This window comes from Sorex fumeus, unplaced genomic scaffold, assembly GCF_029834395.1.
Source record: "Sorex fumeus unplaced genomic scaffold, SorFum_2.1 ptg000026l, whole genome shotgun sequence".
In the NCBI taxonomy this organism is placed as follows: Eukaryota; Metazoa; Chordata; class Mammalia; order Eulipotyphla; family Soricidae; genus Sorex; species Sorex fumeus.
Window position 1 is genome coordinate 11,316,267 of NW_026606083.1, and position 26,076 is coordinate 11,342,342.

Genomic DNA, 26,076 nt, shown 5'->3' on the forward strand with positions numbered 1-26,076 from the left:
GTACAATGCTTTGGGAAGTATTGTCATTCTGACAATGTTAATTCTCCTGATCCATGAGCAGGGGATATCTTCCCATTTTCTTGTGTCCTCTTTTATTTCCTGAAGTAGCGTTTTGTAGTTTTCTTTGTACAGGTCCTTTACTTCCTTAGTTAAGCTGATTCCTAGGTACTTGATTTTCTGGGGCACAATTGTGAACGGAATTTTTTTTTATGGACTTTCTTCTCTCTCACTATTTGTGTATAGGAAAGCCATGGACTTTTGGGTATTGATTTTATAGCCTGCAACTTTACTATACAAGTCTATTGTTTCTAGGAGTTCCTTGGTAGGGTTTTAGGGTTCTCTAAGTATAGTATCATATCATCTGCAAATAGTGAGAGCTTGATTTCTTCCTTTCCTACCTGGATGCCCTTAATATCTTTTTCTTGCCTAACCACTATTGCAAGTACTTCCAGTACTATATTGAACAGCAGTGGAGAGAGTGGACATCCTTGTCTCGTCCCTGATCTTAGGGGGAAGGCTCTCAATTTATCCCCATTGAGGATGATGCTTGCTGTAGGCTTGTGGTAGATGGCTTTAACTATATTGAGGAAAGCCTCCTCTATCCCCATTTTGGTGAGGGTTTTCATCATAAACGGGTGCTGGATCTTGTCGAATGCTTTCTCTGCATCTATTGATATGATCATATGGTTTTTATCTCTTGTTGATATGATGGATTATGTTGATTGATTTCTGAACGTTAAACCATCCTTGCATCCCTGGGATGAATCCCACTTGGTCATGGTGTATGATCTTTTTGATTTGTTGTTGAATTCTATTTGCTAGTATCTTGTTGAGAATCTTCGCATCCGTGTTCATCAGGGATATCGGCCTATAGTTTTCTTTTCTTGTGGTGTCTTTGTTTCCTTTTGGTATTAGAGAGACATGGGCTTCATAGAAACTGTTTGGGAGATATTCTGTTTCTTCAATATCCTGGAAAAGCTTGAGAAGAACTGGCAATAGGTCCTCTTTAAATGTTTGGAAAAATTCGCTAGTGAATCCATCTGGACCTGGGCTTTTGTTTTTGGGAAGACTTTTGATTACAGTTTCAATTTCCTTGATGTGAATAGGTCTATTCGGGTACTCTAGATCTTCTTGATTCAGCCTTGGGAGATTATAGGAATCCAGGAATTTATCCATTTCTTCTAGGTTCTTTTGTTTCGTGGCATATAGACTTTCAAAGTAGTCTCTGATGATCTTTTGAATTTCTTTGTTTTCTGTTGTGATATCCCCCTTCTCATTTCTGATTCAGTTTACTAGGGTTTTCTCTCTCTTTTTCTTTGTGAGTATTGCTAGTGGTTTATCTATTTTTTTGCCATTTTTTTAAAAAAAGTGTAATAAAATGTAATATAAGTATCATGTTTTAAGCTCTTTTGAGCCTGTAGTCAGTGGTGGTGAGTACGTTTAGATGGTGGTAACCCCATCACCAGCATCTTCAATACTGTTGATCTTCTACAGTGACATTCTGCCCCTGCCCCCAGGGCTCCCAGTGCCCCCCTCTCTCCATTCCCCTCCCCGAAATCCCCTTCTGGCCGTTTCCTAGGGGTGGACTCTCAGTCTTTCTTTGAGAAGAGACTCCTGCCCCCCTGCCTGCCTTATTTCACTGATCGTGTGACCTCAGGGTTCCTTTATCTCTTTTCAAGACCTAGTGATTGTCCCCCTTGTGGATTTGGACAGGGGCTCGCATGAGTGCTGGGGCCCCTCCTCCCTCTGGCCTGTGAACAGGCTGCTTTGTGCAGATTGCAGGTATCTGGTCAAGTTCTTGCTTTGAAATCTGGTGGGGTTGGGGCCGGGGGTTAGTATAGTAGTAGGGTGTCTGCTTTTGCACATGGCTGGCCCTGGTTTGGTCTTTGGCATCCCATAGGGTCCCCTGAGCACTACCAGGAGTGATTCCTGAGCACAGTGCCAGGGGTAACCCTGATCATCGCTAGCTGTGACCCCAAAACTAGAGGACCTGAGTTTGGAGGCCTTAAGGGTCGGGTTTGTGGACCAAGAGCTGCCCCCTCCAGCCCACCCCCAGCCGCGTTAGTGGATTCTGATTTCCGTTCAGGAGAAGTTGAGAATGGGCTCTTCCTTTGACGTGAGCCGGGGGGGGGGCAGAGCAGGCATATTCACAGATTCCCAGCTGGTGGTGACTGCCCCCAGCCGTGAAAAGGTCGGTGGAGATCCGTGTGTGTGTGTGTGTGTGTGTGTGTGCGCGCGCGCCTGTGTGTGCATGCATGCATGTGCAGGGCGGACTTGAGCCAGGCTAGAGAGGAGACTTTGTGGGCTGTTCACGCACTTGCCCTCCATGGTGGTGCTGAGGAGGGGACATGATCCGGAGGGGCCCTGGGTTCTAGCTCGGGCCAGTCACTGCTCGGCCCCCTGAGCTCAGATGCCTGGCAGGGGAGCAGGGGTGGGGGGCTCTCCAGGCCTGCGCTGGGTTGGGTCATCCCAGAATTGGGGCAGGAGGTCCATGGAGCAGCCAAGAACATTCAGGGTAAGGACCATGATTTAAAAAAAAAATTTTGGGTCATACCCAGTGATGCTCAGGGCTCTGCACTCAGGGATCACTCATGGTAGTGCTCGGAGGACCAGACAGGATGCCGGGGATCGAACCTGGGTCAGCCAGACAAGTGTCCTCCCCACTGTGCTCCGGCCCCCAGGACCCTGCTTCTTGAGAGAAATCTCTCTCTCTCCTGTCAGGACTTTTTATTTTGGAAAGTCAGTGAGTGAAGGCACGAGGAAGATGATTTGGAGTGAAAAAAAGCGTTTTCATCTCGATTTTTGTGCCCTGTTTGACTCAGATTTGGGGCGAGCCTCCCAGATTTTCTCCTGCTAGCCCCTCGTGAGCTCCTTACCCTAGGCCTGAGGGCCTTTCCCACCCCTCCCCTCTCTGCAATGGACACAGTGGGTCCCCCTCCTAGAGGTCGGGTAATGACCCCACACTGGGCCTGACTTGAGGACATGCGTGCGTGATTGGCTAGAGCGCTCTTGGGTTCTGGTGGATATGTCCGCGGTACCAACCAAAACCTGTCGAGAACTACAAAATCAGGTTCTACAATATAGAATATTACAAAATGTTCAGGAATATAAAGAATGACCCTAAGACATCCATAGAATACATCTAAGTATAAATAATATACTGTAGGAGACCATACAACGTGTATTTATTTTATTTTTATTTGGTGTGTGTGGGCTGTTGGTATCTGCCGGGCAGTGGGTGGAAGGTCTGTGCTGGGGGGGGGGTGCCGGGTTAGCCCTAGGCAAGGCCAACGCCCCCCCCCCCCCGCCCCTCACCTTTGCAGCCCTGTGATACTGTTGCGTGCACACTTTAGAGCTTTAGAGCAGACCCACACACCTGCCGAGCTGCCGCCCGAGCCCAAGATCTGTACTTTAATGAGCTGATTCCCTAGGTGGGCGCACTGGCCCCAATTTCTGCCCGGTACCCCTGACCATGGTCCAGAAGCCTGAGAGGGTCCGGCCTGGGGTAGGGGGCTTCTGGTTGCTTCCGTCTGCCTGTCACCTGTGAGCGTTGCAGTGGGGAAACCATGAATCTTGTACCAGCTGCCTTTGGGCTGCACTCCCTCCATCTGCTCGCACCTGTGTCCCTTGTCCCCACACCACGGGTAAGGATGCCTGTTAACTGGGGGCAGCGGCTCCCTCCTCCTGAGTGTGCAGTTACCGGTAGGGCACAGGGCCAGAGCCACCGTGAAGCTCTGGGGGACCAACTTCAGCTGCCCCATTTGCCAGGTGGGCAGGAGCACTGCCATCGCCCCCCCCCCCCCAGGTCTGGAGGGAGCCGGTGGGGCCCGGGACGGCTACGGGGGTCCGCCGAGGGTCTCCTGCCCTGTGCATGGAGGAAAGGGCCCTTCTCAAAGTGGGCACAGCTGCATTTTGCATGTTTGTCTTTTTCCCCTGGGGTGGTGGGTTTGGAGGCCACACCTGGTGGTGCTTAAGGGACCGTGTGTGGTGCCACGAGAGTTGGCAGAAGCAGCCACGTGCCCCTCAGGCACCAACCCTCGGTGCCCCTCTCTCTGGGCCCTTGGAGAAGCCTGTCAGGACTCTGGAGTAATCCATGCTAGTGAGTGGGGCCCCCGGGGCAGGAGGGCTGGAATTATCCGGGTTAGTGCGTGGGGCCCCGGAGCGTGGAATAATCCGCACTGCTGAGAGGGGCCCAGAGACCGGGACAGTCTGTCAGTGAGTGGACCTGGCCGTGAGTATTTTTAGCAAGGCTGAGGGAAGCGGATTACCGTGCTGAGGACGGAGCTGGGGAGGAGGACGGGAAGCAGTGGGCCGGGCGCCTCCAGCTGTCCCCGGGACAAGAGGCAGACAAGCGTGTGCTCCTGAGGGTTCTGGGGTGCCCAGAGCCTCTCGTGCTCGCCTGCCGTGGCAGGGTGGGGCGACAACAGCAGGTGACCCCCATCTCTGAGCAGACAGGGGGTCCCCTGTGTGCGACAGGGGCCCAATGGCGCCCAGCCCTCCTCCGCCTGCCCGTCATCCTGCGAACAGAGACTGGCCCGTCCTTCCTCGGGGTCCTGAGTCCAGGCCAGGCCTCCCGGCAGAGACTGTGGACAGCGCTGAGTGGATTTCCTGGGGGGACCAGTGTGGCCGCACACCTGTTGCCCGGGGCCAGAAAACAGGGCCCCCATGTAGGGGTCCTGGGCCTGGGGTGCCCAGACTCCAGTGTCTCAGCTGGGGAGCAGCTTAGCCCTGGCTGTGGACCAGAGCCTGGCTGTCCCCTCTCTGACTCCCCCTCCCTCTGGGCGTCCCGGTGCCCCCATGTGTTTGCTCTTTCAAATGAGTCTTGATTTTGTTTCTCTGTGGAACTGCAAAGATGCAACCCACCCGAATTCACACCCAGCCCGGGGAGCTCATCTTACCCTGCGAGCCCTGCTGTGCGCATGCGCGCGTACACACACACACACACACACACACACACACACACACACACACACACACACACACCCCCCGACCTGGCAGCGACCCGGCAGCGGGGTCAGAGGGCGGAGGGCGCCTTTAGAGGTGCCATCCTCAGGCAGGGGATTCTGCTGGCGCAGGAAGCAGGCGCGATTCGCACCATATAATGGGATTCTCCGCAAGGGTCCTGTAATGAACCGTTTCCCTTTTCTATTTGGAAACTTTCGATTTCCAATAATCTTTTCGAGAGCATGGGGTGACCTCAAATGAGCTCCCGCACTGCCTGCCTGGAGCGACAGAATCGATCGCCCAGAGTCTGAGCTCGGCGGTTCATTTCTCCGGAGGCCGCCCGGCCAGCCTGTGGCCAGCAGCGCTTAAGGCTGCTGTGGGCTTTGCTGTGTTGTCTGATTTGATTAGATGGACCGGATTCCCTCTCTCGGCCCGTCAGCCCTGCTCCAGCCTCAGCTGCTGGGAGAGACCCGTGTGGGGAGGGTCTCTCAGTGGGCTGGGCCCTGGGGGCGGTGGGCAGGGCCCTAGGGACAGTGACTGGGCCCCAGTGGCGGTGGACTGGGTTCTAGGAACAGCGGGCTGAGTCCTAGGGGTCTCTCTGGCTGCGCCCTGGAGGGGCTGAGGCTGAGCTTCATTCTGGTCGCTGTCTCTCAGAAGGACTCTGCACCCTCGGGGCTGCCCAGAAAGGCAGGTCTGCAGCTATGCGCTCCCATACTGTCATATTTGCTTCCCAGTGGGTCTGGTTCAGTGGCTCAGGGGCGCCCACGTGGCTCCCAGCCATTCCCTCCCGACGCCCTGATGTGGCCAGACAGCCCCTGCAGTGCACATCTTCGGACCCTTACAGTGAGCTGCTGGCCCTGTTAGCCGAGTCACCAGGAGGGGCCTCGGGTACCCTGAGCACCATTCAGAGGGGGCGGGAATTACCGCCCCCCAAAGATACTGGCCCCCACGTTCATTCAATACTAGGCAAAGCCGGTGTGTGGCTCTGATGCTGACCACTGACCCTCAGGGACTCAGCAGATGACGCCCGCCCACGGGGAGGTCCATGCATCAGTGCCTGCTCCTGAGGCCCAGGCCCCTTCCCTCATCCTCCCTGCGCTGGGAGCACCCAGCCTCTGGCTCCCGTCTGCGCTCTCTGCCTGTGACCTCGACTGGGCCTGGATTCCGGGTTCACAGTGACACCCCCAGCGCCCGGTGCTCATCACTGTCTGTGGCATTGGGAGCCTCTGGGATAGTGGGACGGTGACCCGGCTTATCGGTTCTCGGCGCCACATGGCCCACGCGCCTGGAATGTTCCCCTGGCCCGTGTCCCAGTGCCTGGCATTCTCTGCGGGTGGCTCTGTGCAGCCCGGGTCACCCCTCCCGTCCGAGCCTTTATCTCCCCCTCACACCCACTTGAGCCCCCGGCAGCCCCGGAGGTGACGCTCAGCCTGGAGCCTTCAGTGGCTGCATGGCTGGCCACCACGGTCCCTGCTCTGCGGCATGGGGGCCCCGTGTCCAGGGCACGTGCAGCAGCCGAACAGTGAACCCCAGACGGCGGCTGAGTCCTGTGGGGAGGCCCGAGTGTTTAGAAAGAAGCACAAGGGAGGCCTGTGGCCAGCGGCTGGCCTGCCTGGGAGCTGCCCGCTGGGTTGTCTGCTGGCAGAGCCGAGATACCCGCCCTCGCCAGCTCTGTCCAGGAGGCTGGCAGGTTCCCCCGGGGCAGGCATGCTGGGGGCTTGGGGTCGGCAGGTGAGTGCAGAGAGATTAGAGGCCGCAGGGGCCCCTCTCGCCTGAGGTTGGCAGTGACCCGGCCCGGTGTGTCCCGAGTGGATCTCACAGAGGCTGAGCGTGGAGGGGATCTGTCACAGGAGGCTGGGCCACCCCTGGGGGTGCTCCGGCTCACTCTTGGCTCTGTGCTCAGGAAGCTCTCCTGGCGAAGCTTGAGGGACCAAGCCCTGGCCGGGGCGGACGAGGCCAGCGCCTGCCCACGCGGTCTCTCTGGCCCTTGTAAGTGTTGTGCACGTGTGCTCTGAGGGGGTAAGGTTTGGATTACAGCCAGAGACGCTCAGGGTCACTCCGGGTGCGACTTGGGGACCCCAGTGTGGTGCTGGGTGGGGCCGGGGAGGACCTGGGCCTCCTGCACCTGGGCCTCGTGGCTCTCCCTAGTCTGGGCAGGCGCACTGGTAACAGCTAGACCCCGGAAAGTTCTACGTGGCACGTCAGGCCCCTTCCACTCCCCCCACCTCCATCAGCAAGTTTCATCTTTTGTCTTTTTCTGGGTTGTTTTGGGTCGCATCCTGCTGAGCGTCTCCCCTTCTTCTAGCTTCTCAGTTCTTTCTGGGTTAAAAAAAAAAAAACTCAGGCAGGCTGTGCTGTGCCCCAGTAACTGCACACCTACCTGGTGCTGAAAACAAGCACCTACAGTTGTTTTGTTTCGTTTGGGGGCTATGCCTAGGAGTGCTCAGGGCTGACTCCTGGCTCTGCTCTCAGGGGTCACTCCTGGAGGTGCTGGGGGACCTTCTGGGATACCGGGGATGGAACCCGGGTTGTTCGTGGGCAAGGCCAGCGCATTGCCTGCTATACTATCACTCTAGCTCCAAGCACCTTAATTTTTTTTTCAGTTTCATGTAGTAAGAATTTTTATTTATTTATTTTTAATTTTTATTAGTGAGACACCATGAGGTACAGTTGTAGACTTACAAATTTTGTGCTTGGGTTTCAGTTATACAATGACCAAATACCCATCCCTCCACCAGAGCCCATTTCCCACCACCACAGATCCCAGTATCCCTTCCACCGCCCCCCCGCCCCCCCGTTCCCCCTATCCCACCCTGCCTCAGTGACAGGGCATTCCCCTCTGTTCTCTCTCTCCTTTTGAGTATTGTGGTTTGCAAAAGAGGCATTGAGTGGCAATCATGTTTGGTCTATAGCAAGCACCTTAATTTTTAGAGGGCAAAGATTTTTTTTGTTTACCAGTTAAGGGAGTAAAAACTAGTTCTTGAATATTTTGCAGAGTACACACTAGTTTATTTGCCGGTATTGCCTATTTAATATATATATATATATATATATATATATATATATATATGTCGGGGAGTAAACATTTCAGCAGTTTGGAACCCACGGAAATGCTCCACCCTCTTACAGACAGGCTGTGAAAGGCTCCGTCTGTGAAAAAACGGGGAGTACAGGCTCAGAGCAGCGTGGGGAACAGGCCTTGGTGCCCAGCTTTCTCTTACATGCTCCGGAGCTGTGTTTGGGTTTGGGTGCGGGGGAGGGGGCACACCTGGCGATGCTTGATGCTCAGGGCTCAGGGGGACAGGCAGGGTCAGCTGTAGGCAAGGCATGTGCCTCTGCCCCGCACTCATTCGCTCACTCCCAGCACCCCCGAGGTGATCCGGACGTGCCTGAGCTTCCCAGACACGGGGACAGGCGCCTCGTGACAAGCCCAGGCTCTGGACATCTGTGTGGGGTTTACATTCAGACAGGACTGACTCTACTTGTTGGGCTGGAGACTGGCCATGAGTCCTGGCATGCGGGGTCTGTGTTGAGCAGCGGGAGATGCCTGGGTCAAAGTGGGTGGCTGGGCAGCGACCAAGGTCCCTCCGGGTCCGTTGTGATGTTTTGTGGGATTTGGCTTCTTCGACCAGTTGGGGTTACACCCACTCCCAAGCAGCTCGGTGGAGGATGCCTGGCCATGCCCATCCCACAGGGGGCGGGGGGGGGGGGCTGTGGCCTGAGATCGGGGAGTAGGGACTGTCCAGAGCAGATGGAGACCCTCACAGGCAGACAGGCCCCCTCCGGCCTGCAGGCCAGGACATCGACAGTTGTCCCACTGGACACCCGTCCCACTGCCCGTCTGTACAGCCCAGCAGCACCCCACGGGGTTCGGGAGACAGGCCTTGCCGCAGGGTCCAGCCAGCCACTAGTCCTGCCCAGTTTCTGTAGTGGGTCCATTGAGGCCTCCGGGGCCAAGGTCTGAGGCAGCCCCCAAAAGGGCTTTCCTGACTGCGGGGTCTGTTACTTCTCACTCGCGTCTGAAAATCATTTCAGGGATTGGCCAAGGGGTGGGGAGAGCCTCCAGGAGCACCCCACCCCGGCTGGGCTCTTCACTGGGTAGGTCCTCAGAGCTGGGCTGGGGGCATCATCCAGGGCACCCCACGGGCAGCCTGGGCTCTGCCTTTCTGAGAAGCTCCTTCTGCGGTGGCGCGGCCGAAGTCCAGACTCACATGCATATTTCATGGCTCTTTCCCTCTTGGCTGAGCAGACAGACTCAGCCGAGCTGGAGGCTTTCATGTTGTGGGCCCGAGGCAGGAAATGGATGCCCCTCTCCCTGACGGATGCCCCACCAGGAGGCCCAGTCTGCGGCACCTGGGAGAGAGTGGTGGGAGCCAGCTGGGGAGCTGAAGAAATTCCCTCAAGGGGGTGTCTGGGCCTCAGACTGGTTCCAGAATCTTTCTTAGGCCTGCTGGGACCGACACCATCCAAGGTCTGATCCAGTCATCTAGGGAGACCAGAGCTAAGCCGATCAGGAGGCCCAGGAATGTGTGGTTCGGGCCTTTGGGGGAACGGACAGGGCAGGAGAATGTTCTGGAATGTTCTAGAATGTGCACATCGCGTGTGTTTCTGGGAGCGTGGGCTGACGCAAGCCCATCTCTGCCCAGGGTGACCAGGTATCTGTCTGTGATGTGTTTAGACCCGCCCAGTGAGAGTCGGGGAGCAGGGGGGAGCAGAGGCAGGTCCCCCTGGGGTGACAGGGCCACCTGGCGATGTGAGGGGGCGGGGAGGGGTCGGCTGCTGGGCGTGGGGATCTTATCTCCGGGCAGAAAATTCCAGTTGGGCTGCCCCACCCTTCCGCATTTGAGGGAGGTGCAGCCAGGATGGCGCGGGCTGATAAGTGAGCTTGGTCCTCCTCCACTCTCCCCGAGGCACTCGGAGGGGTCCAGGGGCAGCCGTCCTGGTATGTCTCCAGGACATGTGAGCTTCCATCTGGGGGCGTCAGTGGCTCAGTGTGTGTGTGTGTGTGTGTGTGTGTGTCTGGATCAGGTGAGAAGGGTGGGATGAGCTGGACCCTGGCCCTGGTGGACAAGGCTGGCCACCTTGTCCCTCCTGGAGCCCATCCTGGGGGCGCTGCTCTCTTTCTTGGACTCCCACCATGTGAGCTCTCAGAGCCCCCTGCCCTCCACCCCTGGCCCCTTTGTCCCTGGCTCTCCTGAGCAGGGTGGGGGTGGGAACAGCCCGGTCACAGGGTCGGATGGCAGAGTGGCAGGTGAGGCCCTCCTGCTTCCTGAGCGTACCCTGTCCTGGGCGCACTTTTCCGGGGGGGGGTGGTATTTGGAGGGTCACCTGGGCCCTCTCTGCTGGCCGCACAGTATCAGAACCTCCTGGCAGTCTGGGGTCAGAGGTATTTGGCGATGGCGGGACAAGCCCTTGAGGGTAAGCTGAGACACTGACCCTGTGCGTGGAGGCTCCTCTTGACCCCTCTTTTTTTTTTTTTCAAAAGTGTGGGGAGAAACCAGCCTTGTGCAGCCGGGCTGGGAATATGGACGGACTTATTGCGAGTGTTGGCTGGGAATATCCAGATCGCTTGCATGCCTCGGCTGCCTGGTGGAAGGTGGCAGATGGGGCATAGAGAGACCTCTGGCTGTCCCAGGGCCAGGGAGCCCCAGCTGCTCCCTTGCCACGGCCCCTTCCCGGCTCCTCCCGGGACCCCCAGAAGAGAGCTCGTCCTGTGGCCTTGGCCAGCTTCCACTGCCCCCGGGTGGTTGTGCTATATCAGAGTCGTTACTGGCCCTGCTGGTGACTCTTCCCAGGCTTTAGTGACGCTCCTGCTGGAACTCAGTGGCTGCCTAGTGACTTTATCGCGGGCTCCGTCTCCATGAGGCTGGGTGACATGTAGGAGCCTGTACCAGCAAGCAGGCCAGACCCGGAAAGATGGATCCGGACCCTCCCCCACCGCCTGCCTCCTCCCCACCCCAGCCCTCGCCGCATCCGGAAAAGCAAGAACTTCTTGTACTGTAGTAAAAGGGGGAGGCCGAGACCCCCTGGGCCCCAGAGTTTAGAGAGGAGAAGGACAGAGAAGGAAGGTAGTCAAGGGGAGAAGAAGGAGGAAGGGGAAGGAACGGGTGAGCAGGGCTCGGGGCGTCAGTTCTGCCAGGGATTTGGCGTTAAGCATGACTCGAAAGCAAAGACTCAGCAGCACTGAGGCATGCAAGCATGAGAGCTCAGCGACCACGGACCTTTGTCACGTGCCTGTGAAGGTTCCCGGGGGCGGGGGTTGGGGAGGGAATGCGGGAAGGGCGGGAGGGAGGTTGACGCTGGTGGTGAAATTGGTGTTTGAAATATATGCCTGAAACTCAACAACCAATAACCCTGTAAATCACAATTCTTTAATACATTTTTTTGAAAGCTAGCATTTCTCCCCAAGAAGGGCGTGCCCCTGAATTTGTTCTTTGCACGTGCGTGTTGACTAGAAGGAGAGCCTCGATGCCCGCTCAGCAGGCTGAGGGCGCAAGGACCAGGGCTCTGCTTCCCCCTCTGCAGCCGGGAGGGGGGGAGCAGGGGGACAGCCACGGGGCCTCCTCCTGAGTGCTCAGCAGGGCCATGCTGTGGCTCCCACTTGTCCTTAGTGCCGAGTAGCAGGAGCAGGGATGGGCAGCGGGACCGCCTTCAGGTGAACAGCACTGGGGGAAGCCACTATCCCCTGGACGCCCGCCCCCCTCCAGGTGTGCCCTCGAGGGGCAGAACTGAGCCCAGCGCTGCAGAAGGTGGCACCACCACCTCGGTCACTGCCAGCCCACCTCTGCCTCCCTCTACCCCCTTCCCAGTCCCTGCTCAGCATCACTAGCCTACGGGATTTCATTGTGCCCTGCTGAGAACCGTGACGAACTCCTGGTTGTCTGGTGCAGCGGGGACCCCGACTTACCTCCGGGAGCTTCCTGGACCCCCGTCCTTCCCCACTCCGCATCACTGCCAGGGAAATGACTGCAAATGAGCACAGCCCTGTGCTCCCCTGCAGCCACGCTGTAGCCCTACCCTGGCGCACCACGGATGCGCTCTCCCTGCAGGCCACCCGCCCTGCACCAGGAGAGCGGAGGGAGGCCGGGGATTTGGCCGTGCTGCCCTGCTCTGCGGGAGGGCCAGGCTCGGCCACCCATCCCCACCCCTGCACCCCGCAGCACACACACCCACCTGGGTGCTGTCTTTTCGGTTCACCTGGCATCCCCTCCTTGGGGCTCCGTGCCCAGAGCTCTGCCTGTGGGTGCAGGGCACTGACCTTGAGTGTTTTGTCCAGCCCAGGGCAGGAGGTGACACTCCTCAAAGGTCACCAGAGCTCATCTGCAGTCTGCTGGTTTCCCGGGGAAAAACACGTGTGCGCCAGGCCATTTCAGAGGCGCGGGAAGGAAAGACAAACAGCGCTGTTGACTTTTCCCATCCTGGAGGCCTGCAGGTGCACCCTGTGTACCTTCGCCCCGGCCACCGTTTGCTTTTCTTCAACAGGCGGCTCCTCGCGGCCCTCCAAGAACACAGTCAGGCTCACGAGCGGGGGCCTGGCCCGCTGTCTAGGGCAGCCCCCAGGAGAACGCCGTGGGGGCCCTGCCTGGTTCTGGTTGCAGGGGCCTGTCCCTGGGAGGAGGTGACTGGTCTTGTGGCTTGTGTTGTCACCACTGGGGTCATTCCTCGGGAGGGGCTGGGTGGGCAGCCTGGGGCAAGGTGGGGGTACATGGGGGGAGCCTCTGCAGGCCTGTGTGGCTGTGCATGCGTGTGTACGCTTGTGTGCGTGTGCATGTGTTCATGCCTGCATGTGCCAGCGTGCATGCATGCCCGTGCAGGTGCCTGATTATGTGTGTGCTAGCGTGTGTGCATGTCTGCCTGTATACCTGTGTGGGTGTGCACGCACGTGTGTGTACCTGAATACTTACCTGTGTCTATGTGCGTGTGCACAGATGTGCATGCCCGCATGCATGCCTGTGCAGATGTGCGGGTGCGTGCGTTCTGTCTGAGTGTGTGCATGTGCGGATGCAAGCATGACTGTGTGCCCGGGTGTGCCAGTATGCGTGCCCGTCTGGGTGGACGCATGCACGCGTGTGTGTCTGTGTGCCTGTAAGCGTGTGTGCGTGTCTGTGTGCATGCTTGCCTTTCAGGATGCGTTGTGTGCGTGTGTGCCTGCGTGTGCCTGCCTGTGCATATATGCATGTACCTGTGCTTATGTATGTACCCGTACCCGTATGCGTGCCTAGGTACGTGCCTGCACGGTGTCCTGGCTGCAGTTCCCCAGCAATCGCCTGCTCTGGGCCGCTGGTGGAAAGGAAGGCTGGTAAGCTGGCGGGGGCTCCTTGGGGCCAGGGCTCGGGACTCTGAATGAGTGAGTGTTGGACCGATGGGGCCTCATCTCTGCTGCGGAACCCTGGAATCATCGAGCTCCTGGAGGGAGGGGAGCTAGCTCTGCATTAGAAGGACCTCTCCTCCCTCCACCCCCACGCCCACTCCTGGTCTCTGCCAGGCTTGAGCATCTCCTCCCGAGGGTGGGCACTGGGCCGCCCTCGTGAGGACAGCTTCCTTGCGTGCTGCGGGCGAGGGCATTGGAGAATCCCAAATGCAAACGCAAAGGTCCAGCGGGTGGTCCTGTTAGTACTAACGAGTGAGTGATGACCTTCCCATCGACTGCGCTCATGAGGAGATAACGGAGGCTTTACGCAATGTGGATCATTAGCCCAGGCAACCGGCTGCACACCCGCGCTCAGATTTCCCAGGCTCCTCTCGACTTTATAGGTTTCCTAAGTGCTTAGGTCTAGCTTGGACCAGACCGGCTGTGTGTGCATCAATTAGTAAGGAAGACATTGTTTTGTTCCCTTTTACGCCCACCCCAGATTGCTGCTTAGGGATGAGGCATTTATCTCGCGTAAGACCAGTCCCGGTTCCACCGCCAGTGCTCCTGGCCTCCGAGAGCGTCTCCGTGTGCAGACAGAATCCTCTCACAATTTATTTTTTAAAACAATAGTTTTTGCACTGCCAGGGACTGAACTCGGGTTTCATGCATGCAAGGTGGGTGTATTACCATTGGGCCACCGTCCCTGTCTGATCAATAAAACTGTGGGTGGTAAAAACCCTGTACAACCCTCAGCAACAGTACAGGGGGTTGGGCATTTGCCCTGCACTCAGCCTGCCTGCTTGGACCCCACCATCACATACGGTCCTTGGAACCCACCAGGAGTGACCACTGAGCATCGCTGGGTGTGCTCTGCCCTCACCTCCCCCCAAAGTAAACTCCATCTGCTCCTCCCGCTGTGCAGAACACCGGGACCCTACAGTAGCCCAGCCAGGGAGCAGGGTGGACTGTTTTATTCCAGACAAGAAAAAGGGTTCCAAGTTCCAAATCCCTCAGGAGAACCAGACCAGAGCTCAGAGCTGAGGCTGCCACCCTCACCATCGGCATTATTCATGATGTTTTCGTCACAATTGGGGTCAGTTAGCTCCCTGACCGGGTCTGCACAAAGGGCACTTGACTAGTGCTGGCTCCAAGCCAAGTTGCTTGTTCTCTAAAAGGCAGAAATGAAATCTTTCTCTGTTGCCCCCTGACGGGATGCCAAGTTCCGTGCTGGGGGCCTGGCTTGGCTAGTGGCCGCACACGTTACGTGTGTGTGTGTGTGTGTGTGTGTGTGTGTGTGTCCCCTCTTGAAAAGCCCCTCTGTGCTTCTGTGCGGTGAAAACCACTCTGCACATTCCTGGCTTTGACTCAAACGTGGCGTCACAACCATCACCAGCACCTTGGCACGTTTTCACCGACACTTTCCCACCCCACCCCATCTGCCCCTCGTTTCCAGGGGGCCCCCTCAGGCCCTGGTACCACCGGTCCCTGCCGTTAATTCTCTTTCTCCGCAGTGGTTCTTGGCACGAATGTAGTAGGGATGGATGATGCTGTGCGGTCCGGGTGATGACACAGAGCATTTGTGACTCATCCCTGTCACTCCTGCTTCAATTCTCTGCGGCTTTTTTTTTTTTAAGTTTTGTTTCCCTGCCACTGGAGGACACATCCAGTCATGTGGGAGTTCTTTTGTTCACCAGCTGCTGGTCCCTGGGATCAGCTTCCCTTTGAGTGAATATAGTGGTCATGGGCATTGCACCCGGGCTCTGGGTCAGCGAGCCTTTTTATTTATCTCGGGCAAATACCTGGAGTGGCATTGCTGGGTGAGATGTGGGAACAGGTTGGACCTTCTCAGAGAAGCTCAAGGTGTCCACTGTAGATTCCCGTTGGCAGTGGACGATCGTTCTAATTGCTCCGCATTCCTGAGAGCATTTCCCGTTGGTATTGTCAGTTTGATTAATTTTTATCAATACATAGTGGCCATGGACATACAGAGTTGTGTCACTGGAGTTTTAATTTTTTTCCATTCATAATTGGTTTTTCCCTTTCTTAAGGTCACCACCTTGCCTTCCCCCCCCCCCCCGCCCCCGCCCTTTGTTGCTTAGGCTATAAAAAGAAAATCTTGAAAAAAAAAAAAGAAAGAAAGAAAATCTTTGGGGTCAGTAGAGAGCTTAAGGATGGAGCCCGGGTTTGATCCCAGGCACCATTAGGAATGGCCCCAAACAATACTGTCCACTCATTCTCCAAACAGAGGTCACCTGGCCCCAACAGACATCTAATTCTTCTCATTTGATTTGCAAGACTTAACTTTCTGTGAAACAATGAAGCACCACAGATGTTAGAATTGGCAGAATCTAGAACCCAAACGCTGGCAAGCCTGTAGAGCAAGACAAATTCTTATTTATTGCTGTTGGAAAGGCTACGGCTCCGTAGGAAGATGAGTTCTGTGGTTTCTTTCTTACTTTCTTTCTTTCTTTTTTTTTTTAATTGAATCACGGTGAAACACACAGTCACAAAGTTGAAGATGGGACTTTCTGAGTGCAGCTTGGCTGGTGGGCTGGTTCTTCGCTCAGAACTCTGCCTTCCTCTCAGCTGGGCCTGGGGGGGTCACCTCACCCCTCTGTGGGCCCTGTCATTTTCCTGTCTATGACGGGATGCTTCGTGGACAGACCTTGTGTGAACACGCCCTTGGAAGCCCAGCTTCGTGCACTGCATTTCCCAGCGCGCTTCTCTGCAGTCCCAGGGTCCTCTGAGCTCAGCTCTGGCTTTGCAGGTCCAACGTGCCCCTCCAGCGTCGTTGCCGGGATGGGGGCCAGCACCCTCCTCCCCCAAGACTCCTCACTCCTATGGTGCTCGGTGTGCGAGCCTGCTGCTCAGAGGGATGCAAAGAGAACCAGTATCGGGCTGTCCTCATGTTTAAACCATCTCTTTCCTTCCCGTGATTCCGCTCCTGTTGGTGAAGGCGCACAGACCTCTGCCTTCCATGCCCGGTTCTCGTGCTGAGTGAGCACAGGAAGGACGGCTTCCTCCTCTCGCTGCGAGCCCTGAGAGGAAGGTCCTGTTGAGATTTTCTGTAGTATTTTCTGGTAAAGCACTGCAGGGATAAACCCAACCCCCGAGAAATGGAACCCCATTTTCTTTGTTTTGGGGTAATACCTGCTGGTGCCCGGGGTCTGGCAGTGCCAAAGGTGCCCATATTCGGAGCATCTCTCTCCGGCCCCAGACCCCTCCCCCTTTGCTGTGCGGCACGGCTTGGGAGTGGGGATGCTTTCCGGGCTCAGCTGCCATCTCAGAGGCTCCTGGTGGGCGGAACACGGTGCTCTGTCTTTTTGCTGCTTTTGAGAGGCGGCTGCTTTGATCTTCTGGTTCAAAGGTGGAGGGAGCAGCGGCTGGGAGTGGGGCTGGCCTGGCCTGCAGATCTCAGGGCCCACAAACACAGCTGTGGGATGAAATCTGCCAGCATGGCAGGCACCCGAGGCTGACCGGTGATGCCCGTGTCCTCCAGGCCTGGGGACCCGGGGCACTGGGGGGCTCTGGGGGACAGGAGTCCTGCCGCACATCCTGGGGCTGGGGGAGTCCCAGGCCCCGCCCCTCGGTGTTAAGCCTGCTTTTCTGGAGCATGGAATCTCGGTGGCAGGGCAGGAAGGCTGATTGTCTCACATGGCGTGTGTTTGTGTGTGTGTGTGTACGTGTGCACATGCATGTGTACGTGTGTGTGTGCGCGCGTGTGTGTGCATGTGTATGTGTATGTGTGTGCGCGTGTGTGTATGTGTGCGCGTGTGTATGTATGCGCGTGTGCGTGTGTGTGTGTGTGTGTGGTTTAGGTTTCCTACTCTTCCCCAGGAATCCAGCACTTCTCCCATTGGAGGGCAAAGTCCCCAAAAGGGCCTGACGACAAGTGTCTGCGGCTGGAGCCGGCCAGGGGACACACCAGCATGGGTACTCTGGGTAGGGTCATGGTGGAGTGGGCTAAGGCCCCCTCTGCCTCTCTGCAGGTGTCCATCATGGGAGGATGCAGTGGTCTCTCCTGGGAAGGGAAGGACTCCTTTGGCTCAGATTCCGAGTCAGGCAGGCAGGGGGACAACTGTGTTATGACCCACGTCTGTCTGCAGCTTTGTTCAACCTACTGGCCAAAGTGCCTCTCTGTGATGGGTGGTCAGCACAGGGGCGTCCCACATGGTCAGCTCAGGGCCGTCTCACCTGGTCAGTGCAGAGGCGTCCCACCTGGTCAGCGTAGGGGCGACCCACCTGGTCAGTTCAGAGGTGTCCCTCCTGGTCAGTGCAGCGGTGTCTCACTTGGTCAGCTCAGGGGTGTCCCACCTGGTCAGCGCAGGGGCGTCTCAGCTGGTCAGCTCAGGGGTGGCCCACCTGGTCAGTGCAGTGGTGTCTCACTTGGTCAGCTCAGGGGCGTCCCTCCTGATCAGCTCAGTGCCATCCTACCTGGCCAGCTCAGGGACTTTCCAGGCAGCCACAAAGCTGTTTTCCTGCTAACCTGCACAGAAGGGAGTTTTCTAGGCAAAAAAGAAGAAAGTCGTTTTCCCTGTTGCTCAGAAGTAGGAAAAATGTTTGCCTCAGTGAATTTCCTGTCAGGTAAACCTGTCACTTGGATGGGGGACGCCACATCTATTTCCATTCAGAAACGCTGGACCGGAACACAGACAATTACGGCAGCACGTGTGCCGGGCGAGACTGTGCAGTCACTGGCTGTGCTGGGGCCCTCGCTGTCCCCTTCAGTCACTCGGGCCGTCCAGCTGCCACGGCCCCTGCTGTTGGCTGTCCTGGGCATTCCAGCTACCTTTGCAGTGTGCCCGCCCCTCACCTCTGAATTCTGGCTTTGAGGTTTGGTTCTCTCCCCCATAAGCCAATGACGAATCATCACGGGACGAGATATCTGTGTCTGGGTTCCGTCCTGCCGTTGGGACCCGTGACCACCAGGAGGCTTGAGGCAACCACCATGGGTTCATCCCAGCCCAGAAGAAGCTTCTTTCTTCTTGCGGTGGGCACACCAAGGAACTGCCATAAGTGACTGCTTCCTTGTACACTTTTATGGGGGAGGGACGCCCACACAGTGGGGCAGACGACCCCGGGGCCACTCCTGGTGAATCTAGGCTCAGCCACACAGGCGGGACACTGCGGTGTCTCACCGAGCAGGTGTCTCTGCAGCCTCAGGGCCACGGCTGTGGCAGGGACACACAGTTGGAGGGGATCCGAGTCGGGGTCTTGCGCTTGTGGGGCGGGACGGCAGACCATTGGGGCCATCTCCTGCCCCTCTGTTGTATTTCCAGATTGAGATTTACTTTCCCTGCCCCTCAGTAGCACATATCACCTGCATTTTGCCATTTCAAACTCTCATTTATTTTCTTCTAGAAGAAGGAAATAGCGGATCATATATATACGACATCCGCTATTTTTAAAATAGCAGATTATATATATACGACGCCTTCTGGCCCTGATGTAGACATGGTCAAAAGACCCCTTTAATACATGCTGGGCACCACTCGGGAGCCCCCCAAACCAGAACCAAAACCAAAGTGACAGCACAGAGCACGCCCACAGTGGCTCATCTCTGCCTGGGGGTTTGTGTAGACGGTGAGGTCGCTCCCTCTATGTCTCTGCTTCTTCATTTGGATTTTCTGGGTTTTGGCAATTGTTAGCGGGCAAGCAGACAGAATTCCCTACTATGAGAATCGCTTCTGGGGGGCGGGAGGGGGAATGGGGGAGGGGCAGGCTCAAGGGGCCGGAGCACTTGCTTTCATACGAAGCCGGGGCTTGATCCCAACTCCGCAAGGTCCCCCTCGCCCCAGTATGGTGCAGGAAGTCACCCTCCGGCCCCACTGGGTGTGGGCCCCAAACGAAAAGCAAAACCCAACACCACCACCAACAACAAAATAACGCTTCTTGCCAGCGGCCACTGTTCCTTAGATGCTCTGAATATAGCACGTGTCATTATCTTCATTTTTTGCTGTTTGGATCTTTCTCCCTCCCTCCTCTCCGCACCAGCCCTTTGCCTTGTCCCCTCCTGACCCGGGGAAAGCTGTGCTTAGTGGAAAAGAACATTTTAATTTCTGGCTGCAGCCTGGGGCGGGGGGGGGGGGGGGGGTGGGGAAACGCACGTCTCGCGGCACAGTGCCTGGGCAGTGGTGTGAATAACACAGTCTGATTTGTCTGGAGAATGACAGGGAAGCATGAAAAGGCAACGAACGATCCGGCTGGCTGTGACTCTTGGCCGCCGGGGCAGAGCGCTGCCACCATAGCACAGTCTTGGGCTAATTGGGCTGGAGAAGATTCTACTCAGCGGTGGGAGGCTTAGCGTGGCTGTCGGGCACCGCTTCCCCTTTCTTGTTGCGAATCACAGGCTTCTCTCTAAGCCTGGGCCAGGCCGGTGAGGACAGTGGGCAGTGTGTGGCCCTGTGCAGACCCCCGTGGGCTATTGGGAGCTAAACGCCTGCCTCGTGACTTCCGCTGTAAGTGACCTGCTCTTGGCCCCGTCAGCCCTGGACCACCTTCTTCTTCGATGCTCACCGACATTCATTCTTTATTTTTATTTTTTTGCTTTTTGGGTCACACCCGGTGATGCACAGGGGTTACTCCTGGCTCATGCACTCAGGAATTACTCCTGGCAATGCTCGGGGGACCATATGGGATGCTGGGGATTGAACCTGGGTTGGCCTCGTGCAAGGCAAACGCCCTACCTGCTGTGCTATCACTCCAGCCTGACATTCATTCTTTAATAAGGTCAGTGTAAATGCTCATGAGCATCTGGGAAAGCGGACACTCTCGACTCTTGGTCACCGTCGAAATGGGTGGTGGGTGGCGGACATCTCCAGGATGGCTTAGCTGAGTTCTGGCCACAGGTCTGGGCACAAGATGTGCTGGGAGACAGGATTTATTCACAACTAGAAGGCCAAGGATGCTCTAGGTTACCCAAGTCCTTGATGTCTGTTTTTACCCAGGCACACGTCCTTAGGCTGGTTAGGGAGAATGAGACAGACCCATTTCGGTTCTCGGTCTCCTATTGACCCATTGGGCTTGTCAGTCATAGCTGATTGACTGCCAGCCCTGGGACGGACTCCGTTGCAGGGAAATGGCCCCACATTAAAAACCTACCAGAACCCGCTCTCTCTTGCCCTTCTGAGCTCTGCAAAAGCACAGTCCAGGGCCTCTTCCAGGGCCCTCATGTCTGAAGGGCCAGTGACAGCTGTGGCTTGGAATTCCTTGCTCAGCCGAGACTGTGACATTTGCCCCTGGACTCGGAAACGCAGCTGTCCAAGAGCTGAGGGCTTCCTCCTGTTCCTACCTAGAGTCGGTGGCCGCCAGTGGCTTAGCTTTAAGGGACCCACCTTCTGTAATCAGTAAGCTTATCTGCAGGAGCAGAAAATATTTAGCATTTCCAGAGTAACTTTTTGTTTGGCCTCTCCCTCTAATTTCTCTGTCGTAGAGATCTAATTTAGATAGAAACTTGGTGTGTTTTTAAAAATAGAATAATTGGTTTCCTTCAGAAATCAAATAAACAACTTGTCACAACCTGTAAAAAGTGCAGATTTCAACACCGCATTTTCCTTTCTCCCGAGATTATGTGCTTTCTAAAGTCCTTTGAGCCCCTGAAAATGAGAGAGTCTGCTCTCTTCATTCCTACCAAATTATACGAATTTCATCAGGGCAAGAGTTTGCAGAAAGGCCTATCGAAAGCTGACAAATTTTAAGTTCTTAACCAAATTTTTACCAAGACAACAGTGGTCCCAAACACGCTCACTTGTTAAATATTGTTTAGGCATTTCAGCTGCTGGGTGTGTGGCTTAGAATATACCAGGAAAGCAGAGAAGTTTGTTTGTCTTTGTTTGGGGCCACCCCAGCCATGCTCAGGGTTATTCCAGGTTATACCCAGGAATCACTCCTGGGGGTGGGGGGACCATTTTGGATGGAGTGTGTGTGTGGGGGGGGAGCGATTAAACCTGGGTTGGCCGAGTGCAAGGCGAGTGCCCTCCCTGCTGTACTATCCTTACGGTCCCAACATGAATCTTGAAGCCTCAGGAATGTTCTGGAAGGAGGCTTTTTCTCACAGGTAGGAAGCCAGAGGAGTGTGTTCAAATGAGGGAAGGCGCCGCCCGTGGTACTCTGGAAGCCTGGGGCGCTAGGTGAGGGGTGCGAGTTGAACCCCCAGGGCTGGCTATAGACTCCCTCTGGCGCTCAGAGGATCTGGTGTGGGGGTGGGGGTGGCGCCGGGCGGGTAGTGCAGCAGCATGGGAGGCGAGGGGCCCTTGGTGGGCACGAGGGCCGCCAGTGACGGGAGGGCTGCATGGGGACTCAGGCCCGACCGTGCTGTGCCCCTAGGGGGGTGGGCGGGCTCCTTGTGGGGGAGGGGCCATGCCGGGCACCTCCCTCCTGGAGCACGCACCCACCTCAGCTCCATGTGCGCTGCCGTGGCCCAGGCCTGTCTGCCCCTCCACGAAGCAGAGCAGGGCACACAGACAGGAGAGCCGCGGGCACACGCAGCCCCTCGAGGGGTCGTTGCGTGGCCCCAGACCCCCACAGCCCCACTGCCTTCAGGACCGCACTCTGGGACCCAACTCCGACGTGCCTGTGCCAGTCTCGTTCTTTGAACTGGCGCTTTGCCCAGCAGGACAAACCGCAAAGGGCTGCTGAGGACGGGGCAGGGTGGGGCCCGGAGGCCTGCGTGTCCCTCTGTTCGAGGGCGACACCGGGCAGGTCTGTGCTTCTCCCACAGCCTGGCCGCTGGTCCTCAGGGCTGTTGCTGTCCGCCCCACTTTGCTCCTAGGCAATCACTTCCTTGGGCTGCCTGGAGACTCTATATAGGCCCTGGGTTTGGGGTGGGATTTTTTTTATTGTTTTTTTTTGCTTCAGCCTCCCTCCCTGCACCCCTCCGCCCCCGCCCCTGCCCCCCCCAACTCCTGCTCTCTCCCCTTCACCCTTACTTTGTTGAGTAATTAGCTGAAAGTGCCCAGACTCTTCATTCATGAGTTTCTGCTTCTGATGTTTTTAATTAGCTTTCCTGGAACAGGGGAAGTGTCTTCAAGTGATTTCTATTTATTGCAGGAACAATAACAATTTATGTTAATCTCCCATCCCCTCCGAAGGCTGCTTTGCTTGGAGAGCATAAAGGAGGCCAGTGCCTGCTGTCCGGCTGGCTGCCCAGCAGGAGGGGGCGCGGCCCAACCCCGCCGGGGAGGATGGAGGCGATGGGGAACTGTTTTCTGTCCGTCTTCCCCCTTCAACTGGAGGGAAATGGAGGTGACAGCACCTTCTTGCATGGTTCTCGGGGTCGTGGAGGGACAAGGCTTCTGGCCTGTGGCCACAGCACCAGTTTCTTTCTATGGAGGCAAGGAGGAAGAGGAGAAGGAGGAGGGGGAGGAGGAGAGGGGAAGAAGGAGGAGGAGGGGGAAGAGGAGGAGGAGGAATAAGGGGAGAAGGAGGAGGAGGAGGAGGAGGAATGTTTCATTTCTCTCTGTCTCTCTTTCTCTGTCTCTCTTTCTCTCTTTCTTTCTCTCTCTCTCTCTCTCTCTTTCTCTTTCTTTCTTTCTTTCTTTCTTTCTTTCTTTCTTTCTTTCTTTCTTTCTTTCTTCGCCACACCCAGCATACTGAGGGGTTACTCCTGGCTCTGCACTCAGGAATCACCCCTGGCGGTGCTCAGGGGACCATATGGGATGCCGGGGACCAAACCTGGTTCAGCCATGTGCAAGGCCAGTGCCTTACCAGCTGTTGTCAGCTCTGTTTCATCTAAAAACAAATCAATGGAAGAATAACTAGATCGCGTTCCAGCAACTGAGCAGGCGGCAGCGTCTTTACCCATCACTGTCGGGCTTGCTCTGCCCTGGGGGGAATCTTCCCATCCCCAACAGAAGTTGTAGTCTGTCGCTTGGAGCAGCGCTTAGGGACTCTTGGACCGAGGGCGAGGGGGTCGTCTCCTCCCCAGTCTGTCCCCGAGACAACGGTGAGGGCCAGGGCCAGCTCCAGGGCCAGAAGTGCCTACACGTGTCACCTGGCTTTCAGAGGAAGCCTCTGGGCTGGCCCGGCTTTGTCTCCCACTGGTTCCGGTCCCCCTTCTCCCTGCCACACCAAGCTTGGTGCCCAGGGGACCACGAGGTGCTGGGGAGAAACTCGGTCCTCCTCCGAGCGCACGCGGCCCAGCGCTGAGCCTTCTCCCCACCCTGTTCTGTCACGGGTGTTGGGTGGGTGTCTGTTTTGCATGTTCTGGCTGGTTCTAGAAGATTCCTGTCTGTCTGTGTGAGGCCCACAGCACCAAGAGGGGAGAGTCCTGTTGGTCAGTCCAGTGTGGACTTGGGCAGAAGAGCCTCCTTCTGACACTTGCGACTATTTCTGTGGGGGGACTGTCCCGCCCTCAGCTGAGACACTGAGATGGGGACACAGAAGCTGGGCTGTGTCTCACTCTCAGGTTGATGCTCCTGAGCACTGTCGGGGAGCCTTGTGGGTTCCAGATAGTGGGGAATTCCTCTCATTGGGCAGGAGTCTGTGAGGGGCCAGGCAGGGAGAGATGGCTCCACTCCTGACCGCAGCATCTCTGGGCACTCCAGAGCACAGCCCCGGCAGCCGCAAGGGAGAGGCGACCCACAAGCCACGGGCAGGGAAGGTTCTGTGGGTCTTGGTCTCTGGGGTCTGCAGCGCTGAGAGCTGGGACGGTGGAGCAGCTGAGCCCCAGTCGTGCCAGGCTGACCACACGGAGGGCAACGCACAGGGTGCCAAGGGCCTGGCGCTGGGGGCCTGGTGCCCTGCCCTGGTGAAACGGACTTCCTGTCTTCAGGCAGGAAACCTTATCAGCCCTGCGGTGTATGTGTGTGTGTATGTGTGTGTGTGTATGTGAGTATACGTCTGTGAGTGTGCGTGCACATGTGTATGAGTATGTGAGTGTGTGAGCATATGTGTGTGAGTATGCATGTGTGTGTGCACATCTGTGTGAGTGTATGTGTATGTGTATGTATGTGAGTGTATATGTGAGTATGTAAGTGTGTGTGTCTGTGAGCATGTGTGTGCATGTGTATGTGATTGTGTTTGTGTGAGTCTGAGTGTGTATATGTGCGTGTGTGAGTTTGTGTGTGAATGTGTGAATGTGTGCGTATATGTGTGAGTGTGTATGTGAACTCTTTCGCCCCTACCAACCAATCAGCCCTGGGCCAACACTACATGGCATTCCCGCTTACTCTGTAATCACATCCTCACTATCTTCGACAACTAATTATCTGTGTGCCAGGTGCTCTGGAATTCTCTGGGGACAAACGGGCCTGTGCGGATCCCGTTGGCCTCTGGGTGCGTCTCTCTCATCCCCTAGGGTGGAGCAGCATCGTTCTGGAAGGCCTTTCCCAGGAGCATACCTGGGGTCCCCTGCCCTGGAGCTGTCTACAGCGCGCCCCCCCCCCCCTTGAGTCATCCACCTTCCTCTGCAGGAAGGCTGGCCTGCATTTGCATGTTTGGTGCCCGTGTACACACGTGCACATGGATGTGCACACATTTCTTTGAACGCGAGGGTGAGAGCTGGAGTCAAAGGTCACAGCAATGCGGCCTGTCACCAGGATAGTGTGGGAGCCACCCCGGGTGCACCGCCACCCTCAGATCTGACCCGCCTCTCTCTCCCTTCGTTTCCAGGGGGGCGTTTTCCGAAGTGGTCTTGGCTGAAGAGAAGGCGACGGGAAAGCTGTTTGCCGTGAAGTGCATCCCCAAGAAGGCGCTGAAAGGCAAGGAAAGCAGCATAGAGAACGAGATCGCAGTGCTGAGGAAGTAAGTGCCTGGGTGCCACTGCGGGGAGGGCCGGCTGCTCGGGCGGGCGTCGCCGTCCCGCGCCCTCAGGGTCACGCGGGGTCGTTTTCATGACCAGGTATGGCATGGCCCAAGCCCTTCCCCAGACCAGGCCCCTCCTAGCCTCAGTGGGGACCTGCTTTAGGCAGAGCTCGGCCATGGGTGGGCCCTGGCCGTGGTCTGCTGCTCCCTCTCTGGGTCAGCGACTGGGCTCAGCCCCCTGGCGTTACTAATGGTCCTGGCACAGGGTCTGCACAATGCCCTGGTGCTTACCTGGTGTTTGCAAACTGCCGTTAGTGGCCAGAAGCTGCTGGTGGCGTGGATGCTTTTACTCTCTGGGGGCTGCTGTGCCTCTTTTCATTCATTCACTTACTTATTGGTCCTTGGGCCACACCTGGCAGTGCTCAGGGCTCACCCCTGGCTCTACTCTCCGGGATCACTCTTGGCGGTGCTCAGGGGACCATCTTGGATTCTGGGGATTGAACCCAGATCAACCTCTTTCAAGGCAGACGTCCTGCCTGCTGTACTGTCGCTCTGGCCCTGTTTGTGGCTCTTGAAGTGGGGCAGTCGGACCCCTCAGTGAGGAGCTCATACACAAGGGAGCTGTGGGGGGCTCCTTGGGGGTGAGGGGAGGGGCAGCACATATTGGAGGGGCTGCCAGCCTCAGCCCGAGCTGTGTCCCCATCCCCATGCTTCTTGGAGCTTGTTCTTCAGAACGTTCTCTCCCCAGAGTCTTGGTGTGTGTGGGGGTTCCCCTGAGTACCTCTGAACCCCTGTCCAGGGCACACACACACACTCTGAGGGGGCCGGGCCCGCATCCCCAAGATTCTGTCTTTCACACCTGGCCCAGCCTGGCCCCCACACTCTATGACCCAGTCGCTTCCCTGCTCTCACAAGGTTTGGGAGCAGAGCCGTGAACAGCCTGGGAAAGGGCTTTGAGGGGCCCCTGAGCACGGAGGGGGCTAGGGCGAGGAGGGGGCTAGGGTGAGGCACAGGGCAGGGAGCCCTGGCCGGGAAGT

General features: G+C 56.8%; 2 protein-coding genes across 2 annotated transcripts in view; both read left to right on the forward strand.

The window, feature by feature from the left end:
- The window catches only part of CDC123 (cell division cycle 123), a 312,575-nt gene that overhangs the window by 103,562 nt on the left and 182,937 nt on the right, over positions 1 to 26,076 (forward strand). The window lies entirely within an intron of this gene.
- Positions 1 to 26,076, forward strand: part of CAMK1D (calcium/calmodulin dependent protein kinase ID) — a 176,756-nt gene that overhangs the window by 50,514 nt on the left and 100,166 nt on the right. Inside the window, exon 2 of the mRNA XM_056114509.1 lies at positions 24,908 to 25,039. Coding sequence (XP_055970484.1) covers positions 24,908 to 25,039 — 132 coding nt within the window. The remainder of the gene's footprint in view (positions 1 to 24,907; positions 25,040 to 26,076) is intronic.